Genomic DNA, 17102 nt, shown 5'->3' on the forward strand with positions numbered 1-17102 from the left:
GTTACGAGGCAAAGATTAACCGGTTACAAAAGTCCGTAATCGTCGCAGCCCTATTAGGAACAAATGCCATTTACTAATTTTAAATGCTCTATTTGAAATCATGATATAGTAAAAAACTGAAATAATTCATAAAATCTCAAAAATATGATTACTTTCATACAAAATTCAAATATGCATTTGACAAACTTCATTTATAATTCTTGCATAAAACATTGTGGTACTAAAAAAAGTAGAAAAAAAAGATAATGTAAGAAATTAAACATTTAAAGTACGACTGGATAATAAAACAACAACAATACACTACTACAAAGAAAAGTACCAAATAATGTAAAATTAAACATTTGAATATAAAGCAAATAATATACTAATCTTACCTGAAAGCTCTCTTTAAATGCTTTGATGTCACCAAAGAATTCATCTAATGTGTATTTTTTGGGATCAAATGCAAAGTATTCTGCTATGTCTTCATACAATTTCCCCATTTTATTATACATACTATCTAAGAGTTCATATTGTTTGGAAGATTCTGTTAAAAAACTCTGATATAAAAATCAAGGTAAAAACAAGGAACTCCAACAATGATTATATTTTCATTACTGTAACAATTCTGTAATGATGACTGACAGTTTGTGGGAGTTATAACAGTCAGATACTAAAGTTACAAAATAACCATACACAGTAAAACCTGTCTAAGCTGGAAACTGTACAGGGCAGAAACTTGTACAAGCCAGAAATAACAAAATTTTGCAGCATTATCTTAAAATTTCTCTTATAAAAAGGCCCTCTATATGGCAGAACCTGCATAAAGCAGACAGAAAACTATCTTTTACTTACTCCATCTATCAAGTAGGATTAGAACCTGAGTAAGGCAGAAAATGTATTTGATTAAATATTAATAAATTCTCAGACATTTTGTTAAGAGTAAGTATTGGTTAAATATATTCTGTTCTTTTTTTTGCCATCATTATTCCAGAGATCGCTATTTGAAAGAACGACTGACTGTATTTTTGGTCACATTTGCTGATGAAAAACTAGAGAAACCATGGATAATAGGTAAAAGTGAAAAATTCACACTGTTTCAAAAATTTAAAGAATCAACTTCCTGTGGAATGGAAAGTGAATAATAAAGCATGGATGACAAGTGCTGTACTTGAAGAATATTTGAACAAATTAAACAAAAGAATGGAACAATAAAATAGGAATATTCTACTTTTCCTAGATAATGCAACTTGTCACCCAAAAGTTCAACTCTCAAATGTTCATTTAGTCTACCTCCATGTATAACATCAGAGAAATATAAAAATAAATAATGTACATTAAAAATCGTGAACACGCTTTTATAAATTCAACACGATAGGTTAACAAGAAACAAAAATGGTGAACTTGATACATTAAAATTACTCACAGTAACACACGTGTTCATTAGCACCTCTACCATATTGGGGAGAGGAATGATAACTTCAAAGGGTAAGTTTAATCTTATTTATTCCCAAATGGTAGTACTTTTTTTCCTTATTTTTATCTTTATCTTTTTCTTATTTCAAATTGAGAGAGCATTCACCTTCCCACCACTGTCTGCAGGCAGTGAAAAGTGATATAGATGTGGAATGTTGTGGGCTTAAGCACCCAAATCTTGCTCTCCTAATTTCTAATCTTCTCATTTGAGACTAGTGAATTGGAGATTAAGACTGATAGATGGTGTATCCCCACCACAATGTGTGTCTTACTTCTTCAGTCACCTACAAAACCTAGGATACATTTTATAATCCCATGTGGTAACTTATACCATGGGATCTTTTTTAAAAATGCAGCATATTTTGTTTTAGTGCATTTTGTTTTGACTTAAAAAAAATTATGGTTTACACACACAGTAAACATGTGTGTTTAAACTATGACTCTATGAGAGTAACTATGACTCTCTTAAGGTAGCCAAATGCCTCATCATCTAATTAGTGACGCGCATGAATGGATTAACGAGATTCCCACTGTCCCTATCTACTATCTAGCGAAACCACAGCCAAGGGAACGGGCTTGGAGAAATCAGCGGGGATTTCTCTATTATATATTATATAATAATATGTGTTATGGACCCAATACATATATTGGGGATAATATATGTAAAAAATGTATAAAAAATTATTTTGAGATTTAACATATGCAATGCATTTTTATCATAGTTTAAATGATGCCTCATTTGTTGAACCCAAAACTTTATACAAACTTCAGTTAATATAATTTTTTTCAGGTGAACTTTGAAGCAGTTTTGGAAATTATTACTCTTACTAGTTTACATAGTTCCCACATATTTACTTACAGACTCTTCAATGCATTATGTTTGCTTTTCAATTCAGTAATAAATATCTCCCAAAACAAATGAAATTAATTACTAATATGAATTTTGGCAAGAATATATATAAAAGTATTTACATCAGAAAGGTACTAATTCTTGGTCAGACCTTTCATTATTATGCTAACTTGCATTTTGTGAAGTCAGAAATAAAAGGTGAGACAAATTAACAAGCAGCTTGTAATGGATTTACTGTTACACATTTATTTTAATATCAGCATTTGTTCCAGTTTGATGCATGTGATGTGTATTGTTAAATTTGTATAGAGCAAGCCCCACCTGTTCCTCAAATCTCTAGAAGATTCTTGAGACTAAGAATCAACAATGTACAATGTATGTAAAATACTAGTGATTGCCAGAGAATTAACTTTGAATGTTAGTATTTCTGTGAGGCCCTTGCCTAACTTCTGCTAAAAAAACTCACATGTGAAGAATAGAGAGAGCCAATTTTGTCAAGTGAAGTGTCTCTGCCTATCAACAGAATAGTAATTTACACCTTGTGGACCAGAACCATTGATAAAATATTTGGCTCCAAACCAGACAAAAGACTGAATATTGTTTGTGAGTTTGTAACATTTTCTATATAAATAATTATTTATAATAACTATTATAAATTGTATTATCATTTATATATTTTTGTTACGAAAGAAAATTGTGTGTATCAATTTTGTTTGCAAGTATCATAAATTTAATACATAGATATTTAATTTCTAAAAATTCAACTTCAAATTCACTGGTTATTTGGAACTGTATTACGTAACAGTAAATCGGAAACTCATCTGAGATAAATAACATATAACAAACTATATAGGACTTACATCTACATCATAATAAATTTGGGTACAGCAACATGTTGCAAATCAGATTTTCAAAGGATACACTCATAACTTCTTCAAACCTATCATTATCACTCTGAGGACGGAAATTCTTCAAATCTGTTTCCAACTGCTGAATGGATTTTTTCATTTGGCTTAGATTTTTCTGAATTTGTTCTGGAGAAACTGTTTAATAAATAAATGAAAACGAAAAATATTTCAACTGCAGCAATGTTTGTATGTAGGGTTATACCAAAATTCCTTTTAAATAAGTATTTTTATTTACTTACCTGTTATTGAATGTTTTATTGGTATATTATTTCAGTACAGCTACTAATCTACTAAGTTAGGAAAATTTAGTAACAAAGCAAGGTAACAGTAATTAAAGAAAATGAGAATTAGGCTAAAGTCAACATTTTAATTAAATTTTATTTATTTACGTATATGCAATTATAGAAAGATATACTACATTATTTAATCATTTACATATCCATTTGTTTTTTCTTACAGGATATGAATGCCTGATGTTTGGGCATTCATTGAAATGATTTCAGTTTCATGATAAAAGTTTCTTTCGGTGCTACTAGATAGCAACTTTCTACCCTGTGATCCTTGTAATAAACATATCTAATTGAGAAGTTTAATAAAACAATGCAATCATTTTCAGTCTTTTAGGAATACACTTTTGACAAAAGTTAACTTATTTTCTGTAGTTTGATGGACAATTCCCTAGGTTTTAGTGGTCATTCAAAAATATTTAAACCTAATAAAAACTTTTATGATTATGACTTTTAGTGAATTGCTTTTATGAGATACAAAATAGGTTTCAATGTCATAGAAATTTATTTACTTTGTTCCACATATCCTAGCTGGAATTAAAATTTTATTAACAGTCATTGTACCTATAAAGAAGTGCCAGTATGACAGTGGCATTCTTCAGGTGTAGTTCTCAACTAAGTAGATACGGGATTGACATCAGTCTTAGTGAATTTCACAAGTACTTAAGTAACTGAGTGATTTGACTGGAAGACATTAAACGTTTTTAGGGGATAAGAAAAAAAGGGACACAAAACAGGTGTTTTCCAACATAACAAAGCACAATTAGTACTAAAAATTATATAAAATTTTCACCAGTGGTATAAATGATGTAAAAACAATTATAAGCAAATAGGGAGCATTTCTATAAGAGAATTATGCCCAAAACTGAAAACTATACAAAACTTAATTGTGCCATAAAAACTGGAATATGTAATAAATTAACAAGCAGCTTTTATTTAATATTTAAGTTTATACAGTATTCATATATTTGTGGTGACAAGAAACCCACTTGAAGTAAAAATGTATTCAAGACAGCTGGTAATGGCATTAAAACTTTAATTAAAATAAAGTACAGAATAACATTTCAACCTTCTAGGTCATGTAGTATTTGGATATATACATATTTATAAAGACTACACAACAGGTACGCAAATTTCAACACAAAGAGAAAGAACAGAAAACAACAGTATCACTTCTTTTACTTAGCCTTTTCCCCTAAAAGAATACTTTAATATATACAGATTATTTGTTTTTAAATAATTTTTTACCATGTCAGCAGCTGAGACAAACAAAGTATTATGTATATCTGCATATTTTTTCAAACCAACAAAATGTTTATTAAAAATATGGAGTCTCATACATGCTATTAACAAAATTTATTTTTTTAACTGTACGAAATAACTTGCTTGACTAACAGTTAAATAATACGGATTTTATTAATGTACCATATAAATAAACCAACCAATTATTTAAGCATATATTGTCACCTATCTGCTTTTACAAAACAAAAAATATATAATAACTTATGGGAATCTAACAGTAAATATATTTCAGGTCTATAAGACAAATCCTTCATGCTTAACATTTTAGGGATAATTGGGTTGAATCATTTAATACGACTTTTTCTTCATATATAAAAAAACTTGGATTTCAAAGAAGCAGACACTAGATTATTATCTCAAAATATACTGAGTAAATTCTTCCAATGCAAGAAATAGCTTCAAGGCATTGTAACAGGCAAATGAAAGTATCTATTTATACAAATTCAGTGTAATACACAGTGTTTCATTATTTACCTTAATTCAGTCTCTCAATCAACGAGACCACATTCAAGAAATTGGGTGGGCTGTAGAGGTGTGTTACTTTTCTGATAGTCAAGTTAGAATAAAAACAAAAGGAACCTATTAACCCTCTTGTGCAGAGTATCTTTTACTGCACATGACACAAGGGTGTCTTACATTCCAAGTTTCATTAAGCAACGTTTTGTTTACATTAAACCAATTTAGAATAGTATAAAATCTTAGCTAATAATCAATCTTCTAATAACATATGAATTCTAAGTTATTAATTTTATAAGGAATATTTAAAAAAAACAAATTTCTCTTAGTGTGATATATGTAACACTTTCTCTAGGTATCTTTATCACCACCCCTTGAAAAAGTACAAAATTAAACAAATATTACTATAAAATTGTGACTGCTCAGACAAACCATAATTTTTAGTGTCTTCAATTTTCTTTGGTTGTACAACTATCAAATAGAAAATGAGACCTATCCTGCCATACCATCTCTTTCAGGATTTGTTACATTTTCTCTTATGTTTAATATGTTACCTATTACCAAGAGAAAGTCAAGGATTTCACCTATTAAATGATGTATTGAAAAAAATGTCTTCTGAACAAAAAATAGTCAATTTTCAATTATAATTTAACTTGGGATTTTACAGGAATCAAAATGTAAAAACAGAGTTGTCTTTGGGTTAGTTGGAGTTGGGTTAGGCAAAATAAATGCAAATAATATAATAAAAATATTTCATGACGCCAAAATGTGAGCAGCTCGTGGGTAATGTAATTCAATAGCATAACATAAGTTGCACATTCCCCAAGTGATTTATAACTTATGCTGGCTTGAAAAGTAGTCATCCATGGTTCAAAGAGCAAAAAAACAACACAATTTAATTACAAACAGATGTATATTGTTATGTACTTCAATCTCCTTAGGATAAAAGAATGTAGTTCATGCTACATTTGAAGTAATTCTATAAAAAAATAAAGGGTAAATTACATTTATTTTCAATTTCTTTTGGTGGTTATAAGATCAGTCAAATTGACCAACCTTGTATAAAGTTAGGGTAGAGAAAATAACAGGCATGATAAAGTTTTATTAAAAACAAATATCTGAAATGTATTTAGGAGGTTTTAGAGATTACACAAATTAAGTTTTAGATTTTTGAGATGCAGAAAAGTATTTTTAACATTATAACAAAAAACACTTCAAGCACGGACTATTCAACAAATACTCAATATATTCAAGGACAAATGTTTTTTTTAGTTTATAAAAATACTTCATTAAATAATACTTTTTGTATGTGAAAGCTTTATAATGTTAACTGAAAGACTGTCAAATTTTGTAGAGATATACAAACTATATCAAAAGTTAGTAGTATTAAATCTATAAAGACTATACAAGAACAAAAACGTCATGTGATTGGTCAATTTGACTGAGCCTGTGTGGACAGAGTTTAAGAACTTGATGTGTTAACCTAAAAAAAATTAGATCTTGCTGTCAAAAGAACTCAACTCTCAATAGCATTTGGTCATGAAGATACAAACTTTAGGGGGTTGGTTGGACTGTGTTTCTCTTAAATAAAATACTAGAAGTGTTCATGTTCCAGAGGGTATTGTACCTTTTTATATTATAATTTAATGTGAAATTTTGGATGGTGGTACAGATGTAACTCCTTTATGGTCTGAATATTAATGCAAATTCAGCCATGTTGGTGAGCATATCAAAACTGAAATATTGTAAGGAGTTCAAATCTCTATTCAGAATTGAAAGAGTACTAGAAAGCTCTGTTTGAAAATAAATCTACCAAACATGTCTCCCTGAATATTCCAAGTACACAAATTTTCCTAAATTCTTTAAGTATATATTAATTGAGAAACTTTGCACACCTCTTGCAGCTCGAGTTACATGCAGTAGCTCCTCTCCAAAGTTAAGTGCATCTGGATGTTTCTTTTCTACAATATCTGCCAAAAACTGCATCAAGGTAGTTTTCTGATCCTGTGCTTTGGTCCCACTAAGCTAGAAAAATTTCAAAAACTTGCAATATCAATTAAAAAAAAAAACAGACAAGTTTCATTGTGTAATGCAAATATCAATGAATTAAACTTTTTTAAGCCTACCTGTCCACAGATTGTAATATATCAGATAACAGTTAAATTAACACAATTTAACAATTTCATGTGACACAAAGGATTATAATGTATTGCAATAATGATGTTTTATTTTTGTTCCTCTATCTAATTAATCATTTCTTTTGTGCTTGTAATTCAATGACAACTTTTAAGAACACTACATATATAGCAGAATGGTTCATGTCCTGTGTTTATGTCAAATGAAAAAAAAAGAAAGGAAAGTGCATTATGACATTAATATTAATAAATATACACATCAATATCTAAACTGATGTGAGAAAAAGCAAATGTTAACTTTATTTATTCAATCTAAGACTAACCTCAACACAAATGCACATTTAAGAGTGGTGAAGCATCTCCAACATATAGGGGCAAACAAGAAATTCCTGATAGGAGCATAACTCCTAGTCAGAGACAGAGGGAGGAACTTTTGCCACTCTGCCCCAAGAAAATGATTTAATTTTAAGTTCAGTAGAAGTGAAACATTTTAAACAAATAAATTGCATACAGAGCTCTCTTATGTAATTTAATGTTTACAAGACTTTGAGGGTGAACCAATCAGTTTATCTTTTCCATGTGACATGGAATAATGTAAAGCCCATATAAATTTTTTAGCATCGACCATCTTGGCTACTGAAGATCTACTCAAAGATGCACATTTATTGGTTAACAGTCAAACACTGGAAATGTAAATGTTTTGTTCTTTTTCCTCCTTGTTTTATGGTATTTAATACAAATTTAAATGCTGTTCCTATCTTTTGTTTTTCTCTGATGTTTAATATACTAGAAACATAACAGTGTATATACTGAGCTGTAACTAAAAATTCAACTAAGTGAATTAAAATATTCACTAATGTGTTTATAGGGCTAGATTCATTTAGCAGTCTCTACAATAGTAAAATGACATCCACTATTTTAATTCAAAAATAATTTAACTTTTGAGAGCACACAAATAAATTAAAATTTACCTCAAGGTATCTGCTTTTACTTTACCAACATCATTTTGCATGAAAGCAAAATGAGTTCACATGATGTAGTTATTTTTTCATGTTGTTTCAAATAAAACGTGAAATCAAATTAACCGATTTTTGTTTATTTTTTAATATATCTTTGCTTCTCCATATTGGCAAATGAGTATCTATAAATTACAGTTTTGTTCTTGCACTAGAAATGAACAGTGTTTAACATTAATGTGATCAACTGTGATAAAGGTACCTTGGTTATGTTCTTTTAAGAAATAACATTTATATACATTTTACATAGCTTTACAGTTTGAAAGACCAGCTAGTTTTAAGTCTATATCCTTTGAAACTTGAACTGATGTTCAATGACTTAATAATCTACCATACTGTTACAGGTATAAAAAAAAAAACCTATCTTGTGCATTGTAGTTTAATAAAGTACTTCACCTTCTTACTTATTGATCCTAATTTAGAAATGGGAATGAAGCAGCTTTCTTAATCACTACTAACATGCTTAGGAATTTAGAAAAAAAACGTAATTTGTTTACTACTTCTGATGTATGTTTTCACTTATTATTATTGTTTTGAACTAAATCCAAAATTACACATGTTAAGTATTTCTGAAACATTTACCTTTGGTAGAAAACTAACTTCAAAACCAATTGCCTGTCCATTCTTGGAACCTGAGTTCATGATGTTACCAATAAGAAGTATCAACTTGAGAATTAATGAAAACTTTTCACTGTTCTTGACTTCTTCACAAGCTGCTGTGGCAGCTACAATGTCCTTTAGAAAGAAACATATAATTAAAAACACACGTAATGAAGTTACAACGGGTTTAAATTATTCAGTTATTTCAAAAAAATTAATAACATATTACGTGTACAATTTTCTAGAACTTGAACTAATTTTAAAGTACGTGTATGGGAACACCTCCTTTGATAATAAACCTATGAAAGTATATGCTGTGTGCTGAAACTTGTGTGGTAACAGTTTAGGTTAAAGAGGTTTGATTACTTTAATCCATAAACTGTGACATTTACAAATAAAGTTAGACAAAAAAATTCCTTACTGGTTTGATATCTTGAACTTTTTCAGCAAAATTGAGTTTGAAACTCATAGATTTTAATCTTGGCACTAATCTCTTAATACTTCCCATCTATGAAGAAAAAAAAGATGCACTTGTAAGTACAAAAAAAACATTAATAGTCAAGAAATTAATGGTTTACAATATGTTTGGTGTATAAAAATAATGTATACCAGTTCTGTTGAAAACATCTTAAAAATGTGATTAAAGTAGATACAAAGCAATAATTATGTAAACATTGTTAACCAAACACTAACTTTATAACAATGTGTCAAATAAAAACAGGAACAGACAACTGGCTTATACATATTTGATTAAAATCTATCAGCATGATAAAATCTTGGTACGATACTTAGGAATAAGAAAAAAACCTTTATTAGCAAGGCACTTTTAAATTCATATTTTTCAATTTGGAAGTAATCTGTTTTGTGTGCATATGTAGATTAACCATTTCATTACAGGTTTGGTAGAATCCACCCAGCTCGTAACCATGAAGGTATCCATAAGAGGTTATTAGTTAACATTATAAGGCTTTCATATATAGGATATCAGATTTTTAAATTAAGTATTAAGATATTTTAATTAAAGATTTACTTGTAAGAATGTAACTAGGCAATATGCAGAATAATTTTCATTTTAAGATTAAAAATGCTTTTTCATATAAGAAATTTTAACATCTCACACGTGAAATCTTTAAACTCTAGATAATTATGAAATGTTTTTAAGAAAAAAAAATCTATTTTATCTGTTATTTCACTATGAAATGGGAATCTCTGTACATGTTTGACAGATCTTGTAATCACCATAAAAGAAATAGGAAGTAAATATAATTTATGCTGTTTTCATTTCCAGAATGATTACATATTATAAACCAAAGACACAAATGTTTCATCTAAATAGCTAAAATGTCATAACATTATACATTTCTATATTTAAAAATGGCTGGTATGGATAGAGAAAGCACTAATAGAGTAGCAAACAATGTTTCGACCTCCTTTGGTCATCATCAGGTTCACAAAGAAAGAAAGGATTATTGACCAGAAGCTGACCACGTTTGAAGCAGGTGTGTAATTGAGTGTCGGAATGTAGAGAGCATGCTTAGGTGTTGGATATATTTATTAATATAGGTATAAAGGTGTTCCTTTGTATTCATTTATCTTGGGATTGAGTTGTTGTTACCATATCCAAGAATATAGAATTGACTTTTAGTTTTTACAAACTGGCCTGTATTTACTGTGTTTTAGTGGATTAGTACTTTGTAAAACACAATCACATTTCAGTTATGATACATTATGTGTGTATATACATTACTATTTAAAATTCGATTTTAAACTTATTTTTCTTAAAACATAGGAGAATCATGAAATGGTTAACCAGCACTGAGATGCACATACAGAGTCAGCATGTTTTAAGCATAAGTGGATATCTCTACTCTCTTTACTGGCTGTTTTAAATAACTCCTTATGATTCAACACTGTGGCAGACAACAATACATTTCAAGTGCAACCACTATTTGCCAACTGTAAAGGATTGTGGTGAGTAAAATGGAAGATATTCTGCACATCAGAATTACCAATGAAGTACCAAAACAAAGACACTAAAAGGTAAAATATCACATTAAGTTGGTTATGACGGAACTTGATCAGCTGGCCAATGTGCTGTTCTAGTATGATAACACACTTTGCTATAAAGCTTATTCAACCCTCTTCTACTTTTAAAACATTAACATCTTGGAAAGGATTATTTAGAGTTCAATCCTTGACCCTTTAGAATATTTCTGGAACCACTAAGTGGAATTCATTCAGAGTTCCAATGTTCGTTAACTGTCCAAGATTATGAAACATGGATGGAAACAAATTGCTCTAGACACCTATGTAATCCAAGTGAAAAATTATGTGTTGCAAAATACAGTTATGATTCTAACACTATATTTGTACAGTCATCACTAGGATCCCCTCTACAACTGTTTTTCCAGAACTTTGTTTTATAACTGTTTCATTTATAAACCCTGAGAAAAAAAATTATTATATGGAAAATAGAAGAGTCTACTTGGCATATACAAAAAAAAAGGAACTTCTTACTATTCACTTACCCTCTGTTCAACCACCAAAAAACATACTCAGAGACATTAAAAAACACAAAAATCATTTATACAAAGCAACAGTCACAGAGATGTAGTGATAAAAACACTTGCAGAAAAGCATTCCAAATAATGAAAAACTGTAGATTTCTAGTGTTTGTAGTTATGTGTGCAGCATTAAATGTGTTCTCAAACAGATTATTCACATTTTATAAAACAGATTAAGATAAATGATTTATTTTTGTTCTGCCCTTTGTCAAATAAAAAAACATGAAGAAAGAAACACAAAACTTACAGTGATAGCAAACTGTTCAGCTTCTGCTAAATCATCATACTGATTTTTAAAATCATCAAGTTTCTTTAACTGATCTGGCTCAGGCATGTAACGGATGAGCTGTTGCAACATGGCATCCGTCAAGTAGTCTTCATTAATGCAAAGAATCATGTCTTTCATTTCTTGTGAAGACATCTTTACTGAACCCAGCAAGATCACTGAAACATTATGTAGAACTATCTGAACTTTCTACCCTGTATCAAGCCAGTCATTTTTATATAATTACTTTGTCATTGAATCCTAATACAATGCAGTAAAAAAACAAAACAAAGGGCTTGCACTTAATATATTTATTTTTTGGGTAGTGAGCTGTCAAGGATAGCAAACCTTTAAGTACAGAACTTGTCTGTTGGTTTGTACATGAAGCAGCTAAATATATGTCCTTAGAAAATGTCATCATTTCAAAGTAATCCAAGATTTTGCTTTTGACTATTATTTTGGCAATTTTTTTAAACTACAAAATACAGCTAAAACTACATTATGTAGTCAGTATGTTTACATTCAATAAGTATTGTACAAGGAATAATTTAAGGATGACTAACTGATGTAATGTTTATTTGCAAACCTTTTTCCAACTATTTTTTTAAGTGTTAACAATCCAATCCACTTAAAAATATCTAATCAAGTTTCAGTTTTATTCTACCAAAACGAATGTCTCTTAATTTATATAATTTGATTGCTTTTAAGCACAAAGCTACATAATGGGCTTTCTGTGCCATGCCCACCATGGATACCAAAACCTGCTTTTTAGCAGTGTGGACCCTCAGACTTATATTTGAGCCACTAGTGGGCTAAATTAAATAAATTCTTTATTTAAATAAAAATGATGAATTAATGTACAAAATATTTTAAAATATCTTAAGATTGGAGAAATAATAAAAAGATCAAAGGATAAATAAACATTTAGTGCCAGATCTTATTAGCACTGCTTTAGGTTTAAGTAATAACAAATAAGAGTTACTTTACATTATTGAAACGTAATGACACCTGTATTCATGTTTAATTGACAGGTTTAGTAACTGATACTCCTTGCAAGGTAATGCACAAATCTCAAATGCTTTTTGATTGATAATCATACAGGAAGTTTTGTAATAAAGTCCTATTTGTTTTAGGTTTGCACCTATAACTTTATGACCAGTGTGCCAGCAAATGAGAAAAATGTAGATTATTTAAACATTATCAACACTAAGAAATACTACCTTTGTTTTTAACTTGGTTGTTCAGCTCATAGGGATAAATTGTAACTAACACTTTTATCCAAAAGCCCTCCTTCATTGGTTTAGTGTAAACCATTTAACATCTCATTTTATGAATTCTATGTCCTGTATGCAAACACCTTTAGAAAATATGCACTGTAGAGTTAATACTGACAAAGGAAACTTGAGTATTTCTCTTTAGTGAGGAAACTGGTGTAATGAAACAGATGAGCACATCCACCATTATTTAGATTAATATTCACAGATTTTAATTTTGGTAGGCATAAGACAAGTGTTGAAAAAGCCAGAAAAGAAAGTATTAAAAGAATGACACATACTTAGATTTTGGGCAGATTTACTGTCAAGAACTTTCAATTCTTTAGCCTTTTTTACTGATTTTTCTTCTGTTTGCTGCTTAGGTTTCTTTGCTACAAGAAAAAAAATATTAAATAAACAATTTGTTTCAAAACTGGAGACTTGTTTAATGTGAGCTACAAGTGCTAATTTTTGTTTCCAAAATTTATCTTATCAATTTAAAAGAATAACTTAAGTCTTTTTTGAACTAAAAATCAGTATCTGTTGGAAATAAGAACAATGGAAATAAATAAAAAAATTTAGACAAAATATCTAAGAATCTGGGCATAAAGCCACAACTATTTAGCTAAATTAATAAAAAAAATTCATATTATCTCTCAAAAAAAACTAATGGTTTTGCAAGCTTTGAGTACTGATTACAGAATTTATCATCATTATAATTAAAACCAAATTATACTGTATATTAATAACTTCAGAGATTTAATAATTTAATATTAACTGAATTATAATTTCAAACATTTCAACACCATTAATTTGGTATATTATGTTAGCAGCAATATTTTCCTTAAATATGACTGCCCTTAATTTTTGAAAACACTAATAATTTTGTCTGGTACAAATATAGAAGATTTTTATTGTAGGAGAAATAAGACTTGCCCAATAAATTTTGACTTTAACCCTGCTAGTCAGATAATTATTAATTTGCATTTCATAAGTTTGGCACCTCAATGAAGGCTTATATACACTACCAAGTTTTCATGTCAATAATTTTTTGTAACAAGCAGGAATTAATTTGCTGCATGATAAATTTTGAAAATTGTGACTTCTTTGGCCTTCAGAAATTCAAATAAAAATGTTACTTACCAAACGAATGTAGTTTTTGAGCAAATACTAACTATACTTAATGCTTTAGGTTCAGATATTTTTGACAAGTCAGTGAAAAATACATACTGTAAATTAGGTGTATGAAAAATTAAGTTTGAAGAGCTCTAGCATACACAATGTGTAAAACTCAGAGGACAAATTATCACAAAATGATGTATTTACACTGCTCCATAACAAAGCAAAATAACTAACAAAGCTACTTATAAAATTAACACAAAACAAAATTCTAATGTTTTTATAATATTAAGCAAAAGTTATATAAAATTTTTGATACAATTGTACATATTTTAACCTGATAAATTCAAAGGATAAGGTTCATAGTTCAAATATTCTTTAAATATGTTAAATAATAAGACATACCTGGTGGAGCAGAGGAAAACTTTAATGTAAGACTATCTAACACATCTTCATCTGCTAAGGTTTCTTCATCGACTTTGACCCAAAAGGATTTTTCTGAGAGTTTCTGAGGCTGGATCTAATTGTGATTTGAAATTGGAAGGTATATTAAACAAGAATACTCATTTAAAATTAAACAGGATTATATAGCTTAAATGTTTCTAACAGGAGGCATAAGATAAACTTATGCTGTGCACAAGTGAGCAGGAATTATTCGAGTTTTAGCGTTTTTCACGGAAGGCATGAGAAAACAAAAGTAACAATTCCATACTGAAGAGGAATTATTTAAGTTTAACAAGAAAATAAAAATGACCATTGAAAATTGAAAAGGAATTGGTTAATATTAATGTTTCTAATGAAAGGTATAAGACGACAAAGTTGACCATTTATAATTTAACAGGAATTATTTGAGTTTCAGTGTTTCTAATGGGAGGATTAAGAAGATAAAAGTTGACCACTTTAAACCAAAGAGGAATTACTTAAGTTTCAAAATTTCTAAGATTTAAATTGGATTTAGTAATATAAAAATCAAACTTACACAAAATATACATTTTTAGATCAAAAGAGCTATTTATTAATCACAAGAAACTAAAAAAGTCTTGCAATTTAATGATAATAACTTAACAATACTATGATAAATTTTGACTTTGATTTATGTTTATTTAGTAAAAATTTTGTAAACATTATAAAAATAGCATAAAACTTTAAGAGAAAACTTTGCAAAATTAAAAATTTGTAAAAAATGTATACACAAATCTAAAATTAAGACAATTTTATGTTAGAATAAATATAATAGTTACTGCTTTACCTGTATATTTTATGACATAAACCAATGTCACTGGAATGATCAAATGTTCTCAAATAAAAATTAATTTGTTATTAACATATTTATCACCTATTTGAGTTAATTCTAAGAAAATACCAGTTGCTCTTACTCATTAGTAATTTTTTGAAAATATTCCAACTGATATTTAAAGTAATACTTCAGAATCAAAACCAAAATTCCTTAGTAGGTGTTTCTTCCAGACATCAATGAGGATATTTAAAGTAATACTTCAGAATCAAAACCAAAATTCCTTAGAAGGTGTTTCTTCCAAACTTTAATGAGGACTTTACAAATTTCAGTCACTATTTCTTATAGTGACTTTTTCGAAAGGTGATTAAAACATTGCATAACTTCTTGAACTAGAGAAAACTGTAATAATAAAACACGCTTAATACAGAAAGTTTATCTAGTTTCAACCTTTAATAAAATTTTAATTTTGTGAACAAAAACACATGACAGAAGTTTCTCAAAACTACCTTCTTCCAGTTAGCCTTTTTTAAAGGAGTTTCCAGATGATATTTCTTTTTTGGCTTTATTCCAAATGGTAGTACATCCATAGCAACTGGAGATGGAGACCCTTGTGGAACATTAAATCTTAATCCTCCTAGACCTGGGGGTGGGGGTGGAGGTGGAGGACCACCTCCTGGAGGTGGAGGGGGTGGTGGTGGGATACCTCTTACTCCAGGAAGTGGAGGTGGTGGTGGTATAGTTGAACCTGGTAGAGGTGGTGGTGGTGGTATTCCTGAGCCTGGAGGAGGAGGAGGAGGTGGTGCCAATATTTTCTGAGATGGTACAACTCCCTGAAAATATATTAATTTGATTTTCACCTTTAGAATAAAAGCTCACTGTTTGCTAAGATTAGAAAATACTTAGGTTTTATTACTCAAATAATAATTTTATTTCAACTTCTCAATTTTGATTTACAGCTTTTGAATAATTTAGACTAAATAAATAAATGAATGAAAACTAATGAGCTGGAATAATGAGGTCTCTATTCAAGACACTCTACATCACATGCATAATATCTGATTAAGACAGTTGGCACACTGGATCACATACAAAAGTTGCAATAGTTTTTACAAATGACCAAAAACTCGAGCACTTTTGAATACTTCACTATTCTTTTTCAGAACTATTCGAAAACTCAAGTTTTGGGTGTCATTTAAAAACCATCATATGCATAATATGATAGTGACATTTAAGAGACATTCAGACAAACAAATTAAGATGCAAAAAAAAAAAATATGGTAAGACAAAACAAACAGAAGCAAGTATTAGCAAAGCTTTCAAACTTTAAAACTAACTGTATAAAAAAAATCAAAGAAATGAAATCAATAAGTCTTTATTCTAAAAAATTAAAGCTTAGTGAAAGTGAAAAGAAGGTTTAAATAAGATATTCAAGACAATTGTATTAATTATGAGAAAACATATAATAACATTTATTTTTAATTTCTTTCTTACAATTACTATTAAGCAAAATAAAAACCTAATACTATTAATGTTTATAAGTTTTAAACTTGATAGACTTTAAATAATCCTAATTTATACAACTTTTGAAAAATGTTGATTCATTTATTTTTTACATTCATATATTAGCACTAAAGAATTAATTTTACATTGTAACT

The 17102-nt window shown here is 29.0% G+C and overlaps 1 protein-coding gene across 5 annotated transcripts in view; it reads right to left on the bottom strand.

Annotated features, from left to right (window-relative positions):
- dia (diaphanous related formin 1) overlaps nt 1-17102 on the bottom strand; it is a 60898-nt gene that overhangs the window by 8744 nt on the left and 35052 nt on the right. For all 5 annotated transcript variants that reach the window (XM_076506435.1, XM_076506436.1, XM_076506437.1 and 2 more), the window contains 9 exons: nt 15954-16277; nt 14616-14730; nt 13394-13483; nt 11821-12017; nt 9431-9517; nt 8992-9144; nt 7154-7283; nt 3227-3348; nt 375-539 (listed from right to left, as the gene is read on the bottom strand). In XM_076506435.1, the coding sequence (XP_076362550.1) occupies nt 375-539; nt 3227-3348; nt 7154-7283; nt 8992-9144; nt 9431-9517; nt 11821-12017; nt 13394-13483; nt 14616-14730; nt 15954-16277 (1383 nt within the window). The remainder of the gene's footprint in view (nt 1-374; nt 540-3226; nt 3349-7153; nt 7284-8991; nt 9145-9430; nt 9518-11820; nt 12018-13393; nt 13484-14615; nt 14731-15953; nt 16278-17102) is intronic.

This window comes from Tachypleus tridentatus, chromosome 6 (genome assembly GCF_004210375.1).
Source record: "Tachypleus tridentatus isolate NWPU-2018 chromosome 6, ASM421037v1, whole genome shotgun sequence".
Lineage (NCBI taxonomy): Eukaryota > Metazoa > Arthropoda > Merostomata > Xiphosura > Limulidae > Tachypleus > Tachypleus tridentatus.